The 22,137-nt window shown below is 29.2% G+C and overlaps 2 protein-coding genes across 5 annotated transcripts in view; one reads left to right on the top strand and one right to left on the bottom strand.

The window, feature by feature from the left end:
• The window catches only part of SP2353 (EGF like, fibronectin type III and laminin G domains protein pikachurin), a 79,654-nt gene extending 75,739 nt beyond the window's left edge, over nucleotides 1-3,915 (top strand). For both annotated transcript variants that reach the window (XM_089220176.1, XM_089220175.1), the window contains one exon: nucleotides 2,074-3,915. In XM_089220176.1, the coding sequence (XP_089076302.1) occupies nucleotides 2,074-2,216 (143 nt within the window). In that variant the 3' untranslated portion in view covers nucleotides 2,217-3,915. The remainder of the gene's footprint in view (nucleotides 1-2,073) is intronic.
• Nucleotides 3,916-10,726: 6,811 nt separating this feature from the next.
• On the bottom strand, nucleotides 10,727-21,421 carry PIG-G (phosphatidylinositol glycan anchor biosynthesis class G). 3 transcript variants are annotated; one of them, XM_015508687.2, is made up of 15 exons: nucleotides 21,280-21,421; nucleotides 19,173-19,481; nucleotides 18,806-19,106; nucleotides 18,050-18,248; nucleotides 17,775-17,984; nucleotides 17,526-17,708; nucleotides 16,582-16,733; nucleotides 16,306-16,502; nucleotides 15,289-15,485; nucleotides 14,960-15,190; nucleotides 14,566-14,890; nucleotides 14,302-14,476; nucleotides 13,942-14,230; nucleotides 11,235-11,383; nucleotides 10,727-11,162 (listed from the first exon to the last, which is right to left on the bottom strand). In XM_015508687.2, exons 3-15 carry the CDS (start codon nucleotides 18,979-18,981, stop codon nucleotides 10,940-10,942), a joined length of 2,706 nt encoding a protein of 901 aa, XP_015364173.2. In that variant the 5' UTR covers nucleotides 18,982-19,106; nucleotides 19,173-19,481; nucleotides 21,280-21,421; the 3' UTR covers nucleotides 10,727-10,939. The 3 variants fall into 3 exon arrangements, with proteins under 3 accessions (XP_015364173.2, XP_015364172.2, XP_089075039.1); XM_015508686.2 differs by having other exon boundaries at nucleotides 18,806-19,481; XM_089218913.1 differs by having other exon boundaries at nucleotides 18,806-19,481; nucleotides 21,284-21,407.
• Nucleotides 21,422-22,137: the final 716 nt, after the last annotated feature.

The following is a 22,137-nucleotide window of genomic DNA, read 5'->3' as shown; positions in this document are numbered from 1 at the left end:
ATATAATACACATTTTGATTGTCAATTTATTTTTATGATAACTAGCCAATACTTTAAATTTGAATTGTCGAGTAAAAAAAAAAATTATGTTCATAATAATGTTATTTATTATACAGGTATTATATTTTATTATTGATATTTTCGTTAGGGGCACGGTGATCAAATATTATACCTGCATTACATTTTGTTACAAGTCGTGTAAAATATGTAGTTTTTTCTTGATATTTATACTTAATTTAAAAAATATTTTTTTTCAGTTATACCTTAGTTATTTATTAATAATAATGTCTACTGCTAACATTATTTTCTCATATAGCCAGTGTTTATATGATATTGAAGTACTAAGTAGTATCAAAGGTGTACTCTTAAAATGTTTTGGATTTCAATTTTCAATGTGTTAAAACAATTTATCTTTTTTTTATCTAGATAATAATGTATTTATCTTTTATCTTTATCTAGATAAATATGAATTGTGTTATCTTTTATCTTTATCTAGATACATTTTTGTCCTGTTATCTTTATCTTCATCTAGATAAAAAAGTACTTATCTAATCCCAACACTGTAACACAGTTATGTCTGTATTTTATCTAAAGTGTGCGGTTTTTAATTCAACGAAATTTTACAGGATTAAAGTATTAAGTAAATTTAATTTTCTTCAAAATAAATTGGGCACTAATTTTTAGCACTCCTCACACATAGTTTATTATAAATTATTTAATACAATATATTGTAATAGTTGTGACGTACGAGCCAGAGAAGATATAATTATTATTTTATAGTATTTACTATTTACAATTCAGATAATTTTTTGTCACATTTACAATTTTTCATCACTAAACCTCTGGATAAAGAACAGTTTTTTTTTTAAATGCTCGTTCGGTTTTTAAACTAAAAAATCATTACTTATACATTAAAAGATTGCCTTTTGAATGCATTATGCATAGCTCAAAACTTCGGTTGTATACGATAAACAGAATAAAAATTACTTCAAATAACTATAATAATTTGAATTTTTATTAGTGTCAAAACTACAAAAGTTTTCTTTTTTGTTTTTGTACAATAATTATTATTAGTTAGTTTTAATATTTAAATATATTTATTCAAACACTAATAGGTATTCATCTTTGTTGTTATATTCAAAAAAAAATATCATGTAAGTTAATATTCAAATCAGAAGTTTTACAGAAATAATTAATTAAGTACATAGTTTCAATTCGTGTTATTGTTTGCTTATAAACTTTTTCAAATTCTAATAACTTTTTAGCACTTTTTTTCTAACGAGTAATTGGTTAGGGAGGTAGTAGGTAGTTGTTTATATTGCCCATTTCTCGACAACCATCTTGGTGCCAAAAACAAAAAAAAAGCATTTACATGTGTATAATATAATATACTTAATGCATAAACTTTTAGTTGGAAAAAATAAAACTAACAGCATTTTCCCTAGTGCACTATATACTCTCTCCAACAAAATTAACAAATATAATATGTAAATATGTAAAATATTTTTGTACAAATGGTATTATATAGGCACCTATATAGACGAGCGTATAGGTAGGTTTAATATTATATTAATACCACGTAAAAGATAATATGTTTATCATATTTTATTAATATTAATGTACAGTGACACAGTGTTCAATACTCCAATAATATATTATAAAAATAAATAATATAAACTATAAAAAAATATAATACAACAATATTACTCCTATAATAGGTTATAATAAAGTACTTAGTACATACTTGAGTACGATCGTATTAAACACATATATGGTGCTTGAATTGAAGAAAAATTAAAAGGGGCACACAAGTGTGGAAAAAAATGTACGTACCCGAGTAATATTTAAATTTTTCATTGAATAGGATATCACTAGAAAGGTATATATATAAATATTTATTTTTTTAAGAAGAGGGTCGCCTTTTTCTTTTTGAAAACAAAGTAGTTCACGAGCCCTCCAGTAACTCCCCCCTACCATTTCAGTTCAAGCACATTTTTTGTTTTAAATATTCTTATGGTATAATATGTATAGCCAAAACGCATTGAACCGTTTGTGATTTTTTGGAATTCATAGGAGGTACGGAGGACGTGGAGAAGTCTACGGAAAAGAGATACAGAAAAGGATTCGTCGGTTGCATTTCGGACTTTATCCTGAACACGGACTACCAAGTGAAACTGTCTTGGTCCACCGGCACAGAACGTGTTTGCATATCATAGAGCAATAATTAATGATTTTCTTCCTCCGGCACTCGTGCGCGCACGTACCCACTGAGCTTACGTACATAAACGTGTAAAAATCACGACGAAACATATTATTATATGATATATGAACCAAACCACTTTAATTGCGGTTTTTCTAACTGCAGGAGTGAAAATATTAACTTTATAATGTGTTTTCCTAACGTTTGATATCTAGTCTTGTATTGCAGTAGTTAAAGGAAATTCTGTTTTAGATTATCATCATTATTATTATTATTACTATTATTACTGTTGTTGTTGTTTTTGTAATACGAGTAAAATCGAGAAACCACTATGATAATTGGACTAGTTTCAAAAGTTTGAATGTTCGGTTTTAAAACACAATAACACTATAATATCATAACGATTTTAATAACATAATAATTATTAAATTATCATTACGCAATATGTATAATATTAATAATATTCATTATGTAGGTAGGTATATCGACTATCGACATTTTTCGAAGAAAGGACCGCAATATATTTTAATTCTGTGAAGGCTAAACTTAAACCTACCTACCACCCGCACGCGAATCATTTCAAATCGTTCGAGTATCTACAATGTGCATAATAATATTATCATTATTATTACTTCATATTAATATTGCGTTTTGAAACGAACAATATAATTCGCATCACGTTCGAACGCTCCTTGACATTTTCCATACACTGATATTACCTACACTTTAAAGCTTACCATTGTAAATACCGTACCTACATCGAATACAATATCAGCCAATACAGAATTTCTGGACAAAAATAACGAAATTCAGTAGGGCATTGCTGGAAAAATAATTTTGTCTGCACGAAAATGTATTCAATCGAAATTTAATATGTTTTTAAAATCGTACAGCTAGTGATGATATTTATTATTTAATAATTAATATTATAATTATAATATTACCTATGTATAATTTTTTTTTTTTTAACAATTTTTGACGATGAAATTTTTAAAATATTTTTCTACACCGGTGTAACGTCACTAATGTACCTATCAGCGACTCTTTTTAGTACCCATTTTCCTTTCTTCATACACAACATCATCGTTGCGTGCGTTGCATATTACTATATTTTAGATATTTCAATAAAATATTAATTACAAGGTTTTTACGTACATATCTTAAAGTTAGAAAATAAAAGTTGTAGACAATAACCCTTACAAAATCATATTGGTGTTTTTATATATATTGAATCGTGCAATTATAATTTAAAAATATTTATGATTATTAGTAAAATATTGTATTCAATTTGCTAAGACATCAAACAAGAACATTTTTAAAATAAGAACGCTGTTTTAATTTTTAACTGTGTACCTATTAAATAAAATTGGCACTTGTTAAGAATATTTATATACCTAATATACTATTATACTTTGTACAAAACTAAAATATCAACATACGTGTAAAAAAAAAAAAAACAAGTAACTCGTACAATTTATGAATACAAATAATGTACTTGTCAATTACAATGTTCAAAAAACATTAAATAATTTGTGAATTAGAACTGTGTAGTGAAAAATTCTACGTGTTAATTTGAAAATATCACCTAATCTGTTATTTAGCAAAAAATTAATATTGATAAGAACTTCTTGTGTACCTATCTGATTATCACCGTGTACATTATTTATTAGCGACTGATTAATTGAAATAAACTTTCCACAAAATGTTAAATGTTATGTTATGATAGTTTTATTTCAAACACTTATTATCATAGATCAGTTTAGATTAAACGAGAACAATATCGACGGTAGGTACATACATTAATACCTATCTCTATAAGCTTCACCCATGACCCATCATTCCAGATAATACTACCACACTAAATATACTAATGCATATGTTGAAAGAGCAGCTTAAATGGAAGATAATGAGTTTGATACCTACCCAAAGCCACTCAATTGTTTGCAATATGATGCTTAGAAGAACATCAGAATAAGTACGTTGTAGCTCTATATTGGCCAATAATATTATTAATTATACTGTCTATATGACGCCTATTATGCTGAGCAAAAGTACTAAAACACTGATGTAGATATGTGCCAAGGTTATCAAAGCATTAGGTAGATTATAAAATACTTTAACGTATAGAGTTAAATATTGATTATTATAATTTATAAGTAATAGTAATATTGTAAAAAATTAGTGAATTTCGAATAAATATTAATACCTGGGTAATAATAATACGAATACCGAAGCAATGTCGAATCAAGACATTTTGTGCCTCGGAGCGAAAATTATACCTCCCTGATATCTTGCACCCTATGAACCCTATACTCTATAGTTCAGGGGTGGCTAACTAACCTTAACTTTGGGAGCCGCAAATTTATAAAGTTAATTCGAGGTGAGCCACACATTGTAAAGCAATGTTTTTAAAATAAAGATACATTTTTCATTTTAAAACAAATTAAGGAACATTTATTTACTTTTAATTTTAGTCTAAGTTTGGTTCAAGAGCCTCACGAAATTGATTTAAGAGTCGCATGCGGCTCGCTAGCCTCGTTGTGACCACCCCTGCGGTATAGTTTGATTTTTTTCACCATTGTCTATTTCTCAGAACTGTCAGAATTCTCACATTACATTATTATAAATATTAAGATGATATTGTGTTGTCATAGGCGTGCGCAGGATTTTGTGTCGGGTGCAGCATACATTTTTAACCGGCCCTAATGAACAATAAGCAGCCTACTTATTTCCTTAATAAAAATCGGGGTTAGCCCCCCCCCCCCCATTCGCTGCACTGGTTGGATGGTTAATGCGCAATTGTCATTGTTGACTGTTGTTGTTTCTGCAGTGTCTGTAATCTAGTGTACGTCGAATTTCTCTAATATTACCCATTTACTTTTAGACTTGAATTGATAAAATAATATTATTATTTTTCATTATTTTGAATAACGCTGAACATATTTTATATTTTTAAATTATAAACTCAATAATATGTTTAAAATTATTCGTTCTATATAATATCATTCCATGTATTTTTTTACCAGCCCACTAAATCCAATATAAATTTCAGGTGCAGCGAGAGCAGCATTTGCTGCACCCGTGCGCACGCCTATGTGTGTTGTCTCCATCTTGCAAGTGCGTAAAATACCAAATTTTATGCTCAGCAGATCTCTTTTAGTGTGAATTAATCTCTTCTAAAATATAAAGGTAAAAGTATAATTTAGACGACCTCGTAGGCTTATTATTATATTCTAATTATGAAATGAGTTATAAGTATTTTAAAATGTACAAACAATTTACAATTTTGAAATACTTTGACGGAGACAACACATGCCGGGAATTACAAGTTCTCTAATAATAATTAAATAGGTACCTAGTAGAATTATATGGTAACTGGGTGCAGAAGTGTGTAACAGAATGACCATACAAATGAAATAACTATTGATCTATAATCAACATTCTAAATTTAAACTTTTTATTTTTTATAGATATAATTTAGATTGTACTTGCGCTAGGTACAAATATAGTACCTATACGGTTTTGTCGGTTTTAAACATGTATTATTGTTTTTACCTACTAAGAATAAAAGTTCATTATTTATACAATTGTTAGAAAATCAAAATATTTTTGGATTTAATTGATTTCATACATTAAAAACATAACATAACATTAATTTTAAAAATTTTCCGACACAAGTATACTTCTAATTCTAAAATTATTTATTATTCATACAATATCCATTATTTTTTCCATACGTTTAAGTAGTGTCGATATTTTAAATTTATTTGACATTTGTCAGTTCTTTCTGTTATATATGGTTTAAATTAATACACAATGCTAAATTTAATTGAAAAAATCTTTGCATTACTTGAATTCTTAGATAACTCGAACTTTTTTCCAGTCCCTTCAACTTCGAATTAAACAAGTGCACCTGTAATATCTTATTTGATATTCAACGTAAGCACGCGATGGACAATTATAATTGCATATCATATAATATCATTGATACCAATCTAATATATTAAATTGATTCGATTTTTGAGATTTGAAGTATAGAACCATATAAATCAGGGGTATTCAAACTGTGTGTTGTGGCTCACAGAAGCGTCGCAAGAGTTTTTGCAAAGGAAACCGCGTCAAAGCACCGGAAACCAATATCCTACCTAGGCCTTGTATAACAATAATAAATATTATTTGCAATCATTATGGAAATGAAATAACACACCTTACCATTTGAAGTCTTATTTCTAGTACTAATAAGGTCACTGTTATTATCACCCATATTGGCCATATTGTGTCCGTGTGTTATTTCAATTTTTTCAAAATAATTTGGGCGCCGTCAAAATATTGTGAACACCCAAAGGAGCCGCGGGATAAAATAATTTTAATACCTGTTATAAATAGTAGGTACCCCTCTCATAATATAGTGTGGTACCTACTGAGATGCAGAAAAAAAGTATAATATATTTTTTTTTTATTACACAAATACGACATAATTGTTTTTACGTGAAAAATATTTATTTTTTTTTTTTAAAACACTAGGTACCTACTGTTGGCAACCGCAGTTTCAAAATTTTAAAATTATTTATACACCAAAGATTTGATCTATTATATAAGTTCCTCAATACAATCTTATCTTTTTAATTTTTTTATGTTGTACACTGAAATTTGTCAAAAATGAGTACAAATAGAAATGTGATGTGCATACCAATCGTTAAAAACTAATAAATACCATAGTACAGAATGTTATTTATTACTAGTGGGTATAGAGTAATATTAAATTATACTTTATATAATACCTACTACGTTTACTGAATTATCATTATTCATTAGAATAGATGTAGTGGGCAGTGTGGGGGTAGGAATTTTCAAGAAACTCCCGAGAGAGGAATGCCGAGAATATTCTAGTGTAACTCTGTACAAAGGTTAGAAAATGTATTTCATGTATTATATATCAGGTCAGTCAAAGGCCAGTCGCATACTTATTACACATCAAACACGTATTCGAAGGGTATCTGAGCAAAGAGAGTATTGTCGCTTCTCCGCTGCGCCCCGCATGGGATCCGACCTCCGAATTTAAAAATGCTATTTTGAGTTCCTACCTACTGCCATATAGTGACGTGAATTTGCCTCAATTTATTGTGATGCAGATATTGCAGATAAATGCAAATATTTTAATTTGAACCCCCATCCCCTTCCCCAAATACTTCAACTTCGGGAATTCCCGGCAAAAAATCGTTTTTTTACTGTCCAAGATTAGTAGGTATAAAAAAGATCATTGTACGACAATGTTCGAGCGCGGAACGGTGTCGCCATAGCACTGATACACATATTATATACTCGCTTCGGACACCTCGATAAAAGTGCCCAACAAGTTCCCCCCCCCCCCCCAGTGTCCGGCGACAGTTCGTCTGGCGACACCTATGCCGCTAGCCAGCAGATCGTTGACCGACAAGTGACACCTTTTTTTGTCTTTTCCCAACGGTTGGGGCCGACACACGTCTCTGTCCGCCCACCGTTATTGCGTGCTATTTTTGTGGTGCCATTCCAAATCTGTTGGTCAATTTTATAGTCGACGATTCTGTCGGTACGAGTGTGCGTTACCACAGTTGTTCCATTTGTTGGCAAGTCGACAATTTATTATTTCGTGCTTTGCGGCCGCGTGTTCGATCGCAATAAAATTGCCGTCTTAGGCTGGAACATCGTGTTACCGGTCACCTGTGAAGATAGAAGGACCACGTACATCATCCGACAACGTATTTCAAACCAGGTCGTCTTTGTATTATTATTATTCATTTGTAATATTTGTATACCAGTTTTCTTGTATTTTTTTATACCATAGGTATAACTTACATTACGTATTATTATTACTATATTTATTTATTGTTATAAGTATAAAGTATTCCCGGGGCGCCCTATACTAGGTCCATTATAATTCATTATTATTATTTAATTTATTTGGGCGGATTGTTTAATATATATATATTTTGTATCGGTGTCAGCTACACCTATGATTTATTTAATTTGGTTTATTATTTAACTGTGGTATATTTTAGGTAACCCACTCCGCTTCTGTTTGCAACATAACACGCGAGTCGTTGCCGACAACCGCCGATCGTTGTAGGATCGGTAACGACGCAACAGACAATTTTAACTTTATAAATAAATACCTACTTGTTTAATAAACAAACATAGACTTTTTTAAACAGAAACTGTAGGTATACAAATTTTTATGATTTTCTGATGATGTAGAAATATAAACTTGCACCACAACATTTTAAATGTGGTACACTAACCTACCTACTACATTTGCACCACTCAATTTACGCCACTGCCTATAGGTACTACAACACTAGTTTACGAGTACTGATTTGTACAGGTACTAGTGTACTACACTAGTTGGGTCCATAGGCGCACATAGGGTGTGAATTTAGGGGGTGCTGAAATAATTTATAGTAGGTACACAGACCCGTGGGGAGCGAAGCCCCCCACTACACCACCCTAATACTATAATAATTGCATTGCAAAAATTATAAATTTTATTAAAAATAAAAATAAATATTTTGTAATTATATTAAAAGTTATAATAACATGTAATCATTAATTATTTTTCTGTTTGATATTGCAAATGTTTGCATTATAATTTCCCCCTCTATTTTATTGGTAAGATCTCTCTCAATGCTAAGCGTAGATAGCTTGGTAAATCTTTCTATCTTTCTTGGCCCATATTGGTGCGTAACCAGTTTTTCAATCTACGCATAGCTGAGAAAGAGCGTTCACACGTTGACGAAGAAATTGGAATTGTTATTCCCAATAGCTTACAGACATTTGGAAACGAACTTTTATAACATTGATTTTTCATGCCTTCATATATAAAGCTGGCTGGTAGACTATTCATTAAAACCATCATTTCAGCTGATAAACTAACTGTTGATATTTTCAAAATATCCTGATATACATAAACAGATTTATATAATAATATTTCAAAAGATATGACTATGTAATAAATATTTTAAATAGTTTATGCGGTGCTAATTTTAAACCTGGGAGTGCTAAGCACCCCCCTATGTGCGCCTATGGTTGGGTCCCAAATTATTCTAGGTATTACACTAGTATTGGGTTCATAGGCGCAAATAGAATGGGCATCTATAGCCCCCCCCCCCCCAAAAAAAAAAAAAAACTTATATAATTTTACGGCATAATTCCACTGAACTAAATTAAGTCTAGTGCATAATTCACGAATCATTCGATCCGTGCATTGAGAACCACGTGATCATGTTAACAACGGGAAAAGCCCCCTCCCCATTTTCAAATACTATTTTCGCAAATTATTGGGTCCGAAAAATAATTTTTTATCAGCACTTATTGCACTATAAAAATATTTTACTTCACATTTTAACAGAGTAAATCAAGTAAGCTTATTAATGAATAATTTATATTAGTAGTAAGGAGGTAATAGGGTAATATGTACTAATCAGAGTATATTAGACTAAATAAAATTGAAATAAAAAACATTCATTTATTTGTTAATATATTGTAGTGTATACCTGCTATCGTCGATTATAATTAAAACTGATATACGAGGTATCTGAAGTTATAGTCTCTTAAAAATAGCTCAAATTTAATGTAGAAATTGTTACCTATCCTATGATATTATACGAGCATATTGTTAAGTTTTATCAAATTAATAGTTGATCATTAATAATAAATAATTAAAATTTTTTTTCACCTACCTAGATTGATTTATCTTCTTCACATTAAAGTAATAATTAAATTATTTTACTATTTGCCTATACAAAGAATATTATCATTTATTTTCAATATTTTTTGTGCCAAAATATTAGGAACCTTGTATTAAATTTTGAAGCTTTTTACCTAACAAACAAAATTTTATTGTAATTTATAAAAAAAGATTGACAATTTCAAATGTCTATAAATAACTTATAAATATTTGAGATATTTTGAATATTTACCTAGTACCTACAAAGTTTTCCTGTTTTTTTTTTTTCCAGTGCTGAAAAGAAGCAATAGTCATAAGTCATGCTCATAAACCATCACTATTAATAAATAATATTGATATAATTGACTCAAATACTAGATATCATTGTAATAGAAGATTTTTCATTAAAAAAAAAAATACCTACTAATGTATTTTTTTTTCTTGTTTTTTCATTGTTAAATGTAAGTTTCACTAATATAGTAACATTACATTACATACATTTCTTTTTATAAGAACTCGAGATAAATGAATAATATTGTAATAACATGTTACAATGTGACATAACTGACATTCATACTTAATATTTTAATTAATTATCATCCAATATAAATAACATAAGAAAATAATGTTATAAGTTATAAAAACAAAATAATACATACTATCATAAGATAAAAAATATTTAAAACTGATTATTAACTTTTCTAGTTGAATAAGACTAGATCATTCTTTGGAATAGTTTTGTAAATAGTAAATTTAAATGTTTATAATAAAGATTAAAATTATTAATAAATAACTATAATAATATGTATTTTTAATTATAGGGTAATTATTTAATTAAAAACAAGTGGTATAAAACCAATTTATAATAAAATATAAAGTATAGTCTTAAAAGTTTAAATACATAATATTCATACAATTTTATAAATTAATATAAAAATAATTTATTATTATTATCATATTGAGTTATCAATCAAGACTAGTAGGTACATAATTATTAACAACAAATCATAATAATGTAACCCAAGAAATAAACAGAATTAAATTTTTAATTCTGTTTTAGTAGAAGTTTCACATAAAGTTAATAGAATTATAATTAGAGCAGAAAAAACATATGTTGTACACGTATACATTACAATATACAAAAGTTTCGGAGAAAACACTGACCATATAAATAAATGATTTCGAAAAAATAAAATAACAAGGTTGTACACACATGATTGAGTGACGTTAAGCATACAAAGGTTTTGAAGTCCTGAAAATCTGGTTTGAAAAAATCGAATTAGTTTAAAACTTGAACATATAAATATAATACAAATATTATGTATATTTTACTTTTGATTGAGAACAAGGAATAAGAAAACCAGCAATGGAAAACCATATGTATGAGTAAAAATATGTATTCCTGCAACAACAGGATCATAACTGGTTTGACCAATATACCCAGGCACAATGTCTAATGTACCAATACTGTTTGAATTACCCTGTAAATTATCAAATATATTCATTGTTCGATTGTTCCTGAGTAATGTTTTAGTGCTTACACTAGTAATACTAGTCATATTTTATTATTTTATATATAAACATAATATTTATAACATATTGTTTAAACATCTAAACAATAGGCCTTTACATAGGCATAACTTTATGGAGGCAAATTGAGGCAACTGCCCCAACAATTGGGGGTGGGGGAATACTCCCACGAACTAAACTATACTATTAGTTAATTGCAGGCTGTTCTGAGGCAGTGAGGTGCATATCACACTCGTACCTAATACTATATTTAATACAGCTAAATATAATAATATATTAAAATTCTAGGTTTGATTTTTGATACCAAACTTACTTGGAAACCTCATATAAGCAAGACCAAAACAATCACAACCAAAAGTATCAACACAACCTAACCTAACGTTGAGCCATGCTGAATGGGGAGCTGAAAGTAATATATTAATCAACTTATATAGATCTCTTGTTAGGTCCAAATTAGACTATGGATCCATCTGCTATAACTAACGCAAACCCCAATATTCTTAAAACAATTGATATAACTCACAACAGTGGTCTAAGAATGCAACCGGAGCATTTCGAAGCAGCACCATTCCAAGTATTTTATCTATCGCTGGAGAATCTCCGCTCCACATTCGTAGAACCAAATTAGCTCTAAATTATATTTCTCGCATCCTATCCTCCCCAGAAAACTCAACATTACCATTTTTAACTCAAAATCGTTTTGCAAATACATTCTGCTCCAATCCCAATCTAAAAAAAACCACTGGGTTTAAGGATGTTGTATGAAATGTCGCACACCAATATTGATCCAAATTTAATTATCAAACGAGAATGCAGTGTAGTGCCTCCTTGGAGGGTTCCAACATTTCTCGTGAACACCAGTCTAGCGGATCATAGTAAAAAAGAAACGTTAAATATTATATATAAAAATTTATTCAATGAAATCATGGACTCTTCTCCATCTAGCCTACAAATCTATACAGATGCCTCCAAAACAAACTCAGGTATTGCGATAGCTATCATAAACGGTAAACAATCCATATCGTACAAATTACCAGACCTTAACAGTATTTATACGGCGGAATACTTTGCACTCAGCGCTCTTAACAATTTGAAATATAATTTACACTCAAGCATCCTAGCAATCAAAATAAGCAACATCATTGAAAAAGCCAACAAGAACATAATATGGTTTATATGGACACAAGGCCATTGTGGAATAGATGGCAATGAGAAAGCTGACAAAGTAGCTCGTGAAGCAGTAAACAACCCTCTGACCGAAATACGCACATACTCATCACTCATCGACATCCACAGAAATGTCAACACTTTTTGTACCAATTTATGGGAATCTGAATGGCGGCACACACCCAATAACAAATTAAGAGAAATAAAAAATACTACTGAATACTGGCCTAAACCCCATTCATCAAACCGTAAAGATGAAGTTGTTATCAGTAGACTACGTATAGGTCACTCAAAGATGGACATCTTAAGCGCAGAGAAGAACCTGTAATGTGTCTAACCTGCGGAGAACCTCTCACAGTCAAGCATCTACTTATCCACTGCCGTATCCATATAGATACTGGAAAAAATCTAAAATTACTTGACAACCTCTTTGAAGCCCTCAGCCCTACGAGCCCATGACAACACCAACAAAATAATTACATTTTAAAAACAAATTGATATGACGTTTAATCTATTTTAAGAACCTATTGTTTAACCATATTTTACTATGTGCTAAATACTAATTTTGTTACAAGCTAATAACCTTAGCAGTTGAAGCTGTACCATGAATAATAAAAAAATAATAATAATATATTAATATAGAGAGATTTGCAAAAATTGTTTTAACCCCCTCATAAAAAGAGTTTAAGTTATGCCTATGACCTTTGTGGCACTCACTACAATAGCTAAAAAAAAAATTCAAACGACTTATTACACTTGGTTAAATTTACTAGGCTTATTCAACATAATTATTAATTATCACTTATTTACAGTACCTAGAGGTTTGCGACAATGTAACATTAATGGACAACAATAAGTACATGACAAATAATTTAAAGAAATAATTAATTAAAATTTTTAATTAAGACTGTAGATTTATTAATGTCCTGCCAAAATTTGTAAACAACTTCTATATGATATGAAAGTTAACAGGTTGTTTAAAAAAAAAGAAACAGTGTTAACGTTTAATTAAAAGTTCATGAATAATCTTCTATGACACAGAATACAGAAATAGATCAATACAAGTTAAACACAAGATTTGTGATTTTGACAAATTGGATTGTTATTTACTACATTTATAATGTGGAAAATTAAATAAGTCTGAATAATTGTCAAACACTTTTTATTTATTAAAAGAGTATAATTTTTATTTATATTTTTTGTATTAAGAATCGTTTATACCTCCTTTTAAGCAAAACTTGTAATGGGAGCAGAAATTTCAAAATTGAAAATACATAACCTAAATTATTCATATTATAACAAAATGGTTGAGAATATAGTTCTAAGATCACAAGTTGTTTACCTGATAAAAAAAAAATATCAATGACAACCAATAATGAAGTATAGTTGAGGTTAATGTATTCCAATTTTTAAATTGAAGAAGTTTACATGTATACACTAAGACAGCAGGTACCAATATATTATGAGGTCTTAGTAATAGTGTCAGACGTAGCATTAACAACACTATTATTGAACAAACAGCACTGTTAAACTTGTCATTTCCATTAGTTTGTTTGAAAACAAGAAAAATATAACATCCAATTAATAAATACCATGCTAAAGTCCACGAATGCAAACAAAATAATAACTTTCTAAACAAAATAATGAATTATATTAATGTTACTAATAGTATTTATTGTTTTAATACTATAATTATACTTACAATATGTTATATCCATATGGTACAGAAACTTCTTTAGTTTCCACCCTATACATATAAACACTGCACAAAGTCCAAAAGTATAAAATTAAAATAGTTGTACTTAATATATGAGATCGTTTATTGTTTTTAGTGATTTGGTGAATGTTGATACAAGCATAGAATATACTGCAAAGACCTGACATTTTTTTTTAAAGATAATTTTAAATGACTATTTTTTAATTTGATATAGTAAAAATAATAAAAAAAATAGTCCGTACAACTTACCAATAACCATTAGAACTGTCAAATAAATTTGATTTTGGGACTCACGAAACCAATCTCCTACACTATAAACACCTGATGATTGATTACCGATCATATTCAGATTTTTACAAAATCGATGCAAAATCATAGATACTATCCACTTAGCAGTTTTTGTATAATTATGCACATTAAAAGTTGTATATACTTGAAGAGCAGAAAATCCAGCCCAAAGGTGATACAACAATTGATGCTCTTCTTCGATATAACTCGATGAAAATAGGCTTAATACATGTATTAATATACCCAGCAAAACATAAAATAAGTTATTATTATTGAAATCACTAATCTGAAAATAGTAATAATTTTTTAATAAGATGTTATAAAATAAAAATAATTAATAATATGCAGTAACTACCTCTAATCTAAATAATTTAGAAATTGGCCAACCAAAACTACCAAGGTTTATAATAAACATTGTGATTATAATACCGGCCAACAGATTAAATGTGGCAGTGAATTCACAAAGCACACTGTCACATTGTAGCCATACACAAACAGCCCAACGAATTAGCATTAAGTAAACCAAACGACTCACTTTAATAAACTGGATATTTACAGAATTAAAGTCTATGAGCAACAACCACACCTTAAATTAATAAATATTTATCATCAACAAAATACAATTTAAAATAATTTAAACAAGAACAAATAAGACTAGTGAACTTAAGTAAACAAATATTTTACCTGTATAGATAACACAATCGAGACAACTATGAGGAATATGTCAAATTTAGCTATTGATCCTATTATAAAATCACTCATACCACTCAGTGCAGATTTATACAATGAAATAATACGGTATGCCTCATTAATGGATGCAGTGTCTCTTTTCAACCAATCATAATAATATATCATGGCATGATCATAATCCTTCATAAATGCTAAAAGAAAAAAATTACATGTACATAATATTTATATGTGTTAAATATTTGTACAGGACAATTTATTCTAGAAAAATCACTCTTTCAAATACATAAAATAGAACAAAATATTATAAAATATGTAACAAAAGTTAAAATCTGCTTATTAATAGGGCTAGGATTTATATACAATTACACAATAGTAAAATATGCACATAATTTCTTACAAAATGTAATAAATATACAATAAAACTTACATTGAATTTACCAATTATTTTTAAACTGTCATTATGTAAAAAAGAAGCAACTTAAATATTTTTTAAATGCAAAAAGTTAATGTTTATCTAACTTTATCATTTTTATCAATCTCACTTAGAAATAAACTCATATTTTTTTCTAACTTGCATTTTTAATCCATTGTTCATCTAAGATAAAATTATTGATTTTATAACATTGAAATTTGGAGCATAATAATATGACATGACATTTAGCCTTTTACACTTACCTTATTTAAATGCATCATATAACAAAAGTTTTTCATGTTTATAATTGAAATGTGAAAAAATGAGCAAAATAAAAATTGATAATTTGTATCATATTAAGGTGATTTGTAAATACTGCAAAAAAAGGTACCAATGCATGTAAATCTTAGCCCTACTTTTAAAGTTTTCTATTAGTTAGTTTACACAATGGCGTTAAAAATGGTTTTAAATCCACTAATACTTTTATTCAAAATAAAATAACAAAAACTATTAGTAAGAAAGCAAGTATCCTTTAATTTAAACTATTATAGCGCCATCACATGAACATACCATATAATAGGAAGTCTAACTCAAAATACCTTTATTCATTAAACCTTTTTTAGAAATATAATTTTTATACATTTGCTGAGAGTTATAATGATATGCAAAGAGAATTTCATTGATATTAAGATTTTGCAAAATTTTATTTATAAGCTTCCCCGTACTGCTTAAAGGTATTGGCAGTCCCATAATAACAGAAATTGATGGCACAAAGTCTGTTTGCATTATTTCTTCACTAGTTTAAAAAAATAATAATAATAATAATAATAGATGACAATTAAATATTACCAAAAAAAAATCATTATAGAACATACTTTATCGATCCACCACATTTCATGTTTTTAAAATAAACAAATAAAGGAACCATTACTTCACCAGTCGAGGATCCACCATGGCCACCATTATCACGCATTCCATGATCACCACAAACAATTAAAACTGATGGCAATTCAGATTTTTCAAAATCCTAATAAATTTTCAGAAATAGTAAGAACATGAACCAACAACAAATTATACTCTTTCAGTAATCAGAATAAAAATCCTCAAAAATATTTCAATAAATAATAATAAATATTAAAATTATAATATTTTGATGACAATGAGAGAACTTCAAATGTTATTGACTATATCATTGATTAATATTTTGATTATATTTTAACCATTCAAAATATTGAAATTGATACATGCTTTTTGAGTGATGATTAGTTTAAGTGATAGATAATTTTATTTTATTTTTAATTTATATATATAAATAATTAATTAATTATCAGGTAACTCTTAAAAATACATAATAATGATTAGTGGCCTAATGACCGCAGTCTTTGAGAAGCGATTGCTTCTCGATTTTATTGAGGTTTGGGAGTAAATGTTTATTTAAAAATAATATTTATAGCCGGTAAGTTGGTGGGTAGGTGTGTAAATTGTAAGTTTGCTTATGGGTTGTTTTAGATTCGTTTTGCCACTGATAATGATTATATTATATTATATTATAATTCCAAGTATTTGATTTTTAACTTTTAATAATTGTTGAACTTGTAATATTTAATTATAATATATTTAAATCACAAATATCTACCAACATATTTATAACTAAATATTATTAATGTTGTATTATTTTAAGTGTTTTTAAAATATTTTTCAGTCACTTTCATTGTTGACAATAGAATATTCCAAGGATTTTTATTTTTATTCATTCTTTCATCTATATAAAACATTAAATTTTAATTACAAAAGAAAATTACTAAAGAACAGTATTCACCATATAATTAACAATACGCTGAATAATATTATCCATCTCAGACAATTTTTTTGGCATCAATTTACTTCGAGGTCCACCTGTATGGCCAATATGATCAAGACCTAAATAATGAAGTATCATAATGTCCCAATTGGCTGTTGGTTTTAATTCATTTTCTAGATGACGAGTGACATTGTTATCAACCTAAATAAAAAATATCACTTACTATTAATATTAATCTAAAATATGTACTATAGAAAATTAAATTACTTCAGTGTAATCAGATATGTAAAAGGAAGTAGTTCCATCATATCTGACAAATGAATTTGGAAATAGTTTCAACCATGTTTCATCCCCAAAAAATATAACTCGTTTATTAGCTGTACGGGCTTGGTAAATAATATTGTCTTGTTGCACAGCTGAACTATCCAGATTTAACACGAGATCAATAAAATTTGGCACTGTACCTGTTGTTAAGGCCTGATAATGAAACATGTACAGGTTTATTTTTCAATTTTTTCATCAACCATAACATCACTCTATACTTTTATCCGTGGCATTGTAACTGTAGGAGCGTTCACTCTGGTACGAAATAAACAACTTCGATTTTGTTTAATGAGATCAGTAGAAAATGGCATATTTACATTATATTCAGATTCCGTGAAAAAATCATAACGAATCCCATCTATTACCATCAACACAACTTTGTTCACAGACTTGTGATACAAACGGCGAGTGTCGAAACTAAAAAAAAGTTTCCAAATTATAAAAATAATCAATTGAATTTAAAATATTCATATTTTATTTACTGAACAAAAATGAAAAGTTATGATGGGAAATATCCAAACACCCTCTTAAATAAAACACTATAACATAGGTCATGATCACTTTAGTAATTAAAAGTCTTCGTTAAAATTATCTATTGCATTTAATTCTCAAAAATGTACCCTACAAAAATTTAAGTATCTGTGGATATCTGGGTACTCTGCAGTTTTAAACACTGTAAAATTTGCTGAGGTACTACGAATAATAGATGGTTATTATAATTTAAAACATTAAGTTCAGAAGAAGCCTGATGAACCGACCAAATCTAGTGAACATCTTAGAAATGAGCTCGATAGTCGACAGTAGGGCAGTAGTAGACAAGGTAGAAATAAATTTCCAAGAAGATATTTAAAAAAACATTCGAGGTATTTAATTTTAAGGTCTACGCAATTTGAAAAAACATTTCTGGGCTGAGAGGTGGTTGAACTGTTAAAACCTCCCTCGAAGTATGTAGGTAATTGTATTATTGTAATTACCGCCAAGGTTCCGAGTCGTTTTTGTTCGGCCATATGGTCGACGGGATATCATTTGGTGTTGACGTGCGACTGTCGTTGTAGCCAAACGAAAAGAACCCGTAGAGGAATAGCAAATTGGCGAAAATCGTGCAAGACGACAGGTAAAGCAGAGTGACCGACTGTTTGGACAGCCGCATAGCAAGACCGACCGGAGTTTTACAGTCGTGACAGTTTTTTTCATCAATCTCACGAGGCTTGTGGCGGTGGCGATTCGGGACACCTAGTCACCGAGTACGAACGCCGATTGTCGCAACAGTTGTACCTACAATTAGAAGAGTGTAATGATCACTGCTCATCCGGAATTTCCGTTCGCCTTTCACTACCACACCATAGTTATTTTTATTCTATGCACCCACAGCAGTACGACGGTACATCACAAGCTGCAAGTTTCACAACGACTACGGTTTAAAATTCAAATTAAGATTGCAGGGCCGCAAAGTATAGTCGTGTGTTATCTACATAACCTGAAAACCACACTGGCCACAACAGTGAACAGATAATGTGGATATTGGAGAGTAATAAAAATATGTATTATCTTTACACACAGATTTCTTTACTGAATATATAAGTTGTAAACTAGTTAGTAGTTTTTCCCGGGCATTTATTTAGTTGAGCCGGGTTCTGCCATTTTTTCCGTCTGCAAAATATAGTATGCTTTAATGCTATATCGTATTTTATTATTTCTATAGTTAGTAATTTAGTATCCAGCGACACGGTAGTGTCGCGAGCTAAGTAAAAAAAAAAGGAAGGCGAAGCACTCGACCGTGTATATATACAGAAACCTAAACATTCCCATTTAATACATGTTAATATTTTGGTATTCTTTATTAAAGGCTGTAGGTCTAATAAATGAACCAAATAGTTAGAATGAGATATCAATCGATCGAGAAAATCATAGGCTACGTGCTTTTATAATTTTAAATAGAATCGGTTGAATAGTATTTTAGTTATGATCAAAAAACTGTGGATATTTAAGTGATCATTTTATATTACTTTCGCCGCCGGCTGCCGTATTAAACGCGTCATGTTGACGGGACGAGTGAGAGGATTCTTGCGACGGCGGCGTGTGTCTCCCACTACTATTGCTTCCCCCCACCGCTAGACACATACAACATACTAACACGCGAACATGGTCCACAATCGCTTATCAGTTATCGGTATTGGTGCATTCTGTTTTCGTAATTTGAAATTTCGTTCTTTCGTCTCGCGTCCTGCGTACGAGCTTGTTGTCGGCGTTATTGTCTCGTGTCCATAATATTATTATTCAATGCACGTGGTATCACCAAACCTAACCGTATCGACTATCTATCATTTTCCATTGAGCATTTTATTGTTAAATAATATATAGTCGTTATAATAATAATTATTATTATAACAGTCTTTATTATAATTTATAATACTTTATTGTGACTGTCTTCATATTTGTGTCGAATTGTGTCTACATTAAAAATGGTAACTTAACTCCAAAGGGCGCGAGATATGAGGAAAAAAAATATCAGGAGTCTACTCAATCTAAAATCGTAGTTGAAAGTTATAATAGTACTACTATTAAACAGTGCAGTATTAACACGGTACATGAAGTACCACTAAAAAGAAAGAATCCAAAATCCAAACAGTTATTTCCATTTTATTAAATATTGAAAAATGTACCAATAGATCAATTGGTAAATTAAAAATGCCTCTGGTTCAAGGTAGGTGTACTGCAGATAGAGTATTAAAATGGGTGCTGAAGTATAGGAAACAAAATGTACTTTTGTACAGAACGATATGTTTAAACATCTTAAAAAAATTATAAATAAGACATTACATCATAATAATGGAAAAAAAAATAAAAAATATCTTGACCCTAATAAAAACTAATGATATCTCAACAAAAACACTACGTCAACTCCGTGTAAAAAAACGCTAAGTAAAAAAAAAAAAATATATAAATGCAATAAAATGTGTGATATAAGGTGGAATCTAAGTAAATAGTTTAATGAATAAAATGTATGTATAAATAATTAATTCAAATTTAATAAAAATTGGTTATTTATATTAATTTATAATATGAATTATTTTAACTCAAATTGATCCAATTTTGGTTTACTTGGCCGGAAGATTCAGTCTAAAAAATGTATAGCCAAGTACTAATAGTTTATGTAATAAATAATGAAAGCACCATTACAATAAATAAATTGTTTCCGGCTAAGTAAACCAAAATTGGATCAATTTGAGTTAAAATAATTCATATTATAAATTAATATAAATAACCAATTTTTATTAAATTTGAATTAATTATTTATACATACATTTTATTCATTAAACTATTTACTTAGATTCCACCTTATATCACACATTTTATTGCATTTATATATTTTTTTTTTTTTACTTAGCGTTTTTTTACACGGAGTTGACGTAGTGTTTTTGTTGAGATATAAGCTACAACAACTTACTTACTGTATGACCTACGATATAAGCACAGATAAAGATAATAAACTAGACTGCTAACTAGTGATAACAGTCGACGCCAAAAAAGGTCATGGTGGTTGTGGCATATACATCTATTATATGTCTATAGTGATTACTGACTATAAAAAAATAGACATTTTTAGACGACGCGGTCCATAGATAACATATCGGACTCCCGCCCAGTCCCGCGTCCCGCTTAAAAAGTGACACAACTGAAAAAATGTGGTTTTTCATCTTATTACAGCGTAGGCTTAGTAAATATTATCTTGCGGAGCCAACTAATTACTGACGATGACAATTGATAAAGAGTAAAGACATTAAGACAAACCATTAACATTGCGTATTTTCTACTTTCGTGACTAGCGTCTAGCGCTTAATACGCGTAACGTTTATACCATTTATACTGGTGACGAATGACCGCTACTCTGCTGAGATATTATTACGATTTTAATTAATCTTTAATCTCTTTATATTCGCTGCAACGAGAAGTTGTTTTGAGATTTGGTGTTGGCCGTTTCGACTTTATTATTATTTCTTTTTTACTATTATAGTATTATAATACTACCTAGTATACTATTAAATTAATTATTATTCATATACGCTTTTAGCGCGTGTGTTGTAAACCACGATGCCTGCAGATTATTAACAAAAACATTAAAAAATATATGTTTAAAAAATAAATAAGAAAGTTGTTTTTTGTGTCTATGGTTGATATCTCATCAAAAACACTTCGTTATAATTCCGTGTAAAAAAAAAGCTAAGATAAAAAAATGTGTAACGATTTAATCTTTACAAGACGTGATATAATGTGGAAACTAAGTAAAATGCAATTTTATAATATT

This window comes from Diuraphis noxia, unplaced genomic scaffold (genome assembly GCF_037042655.1).
Source record: "Diuraphis noxia isolate RWA-SAM2 unplaced genomic scaffold, SU_Dnox_SAM2 contig0002, whole genome shotgun sequence".
NCBI classification, from domain to species: domain Eukaryota; kingdom Metazoa; phylum Arthropoda; class Insecta; order Hemiptera; family Aphididae; genus Diuraphis; species Diuraphis noxia.
Note: the sequence above shows the minus strand (reverse complement) of the source record. Positions and strands in the feature narration are given on the sequence as shown.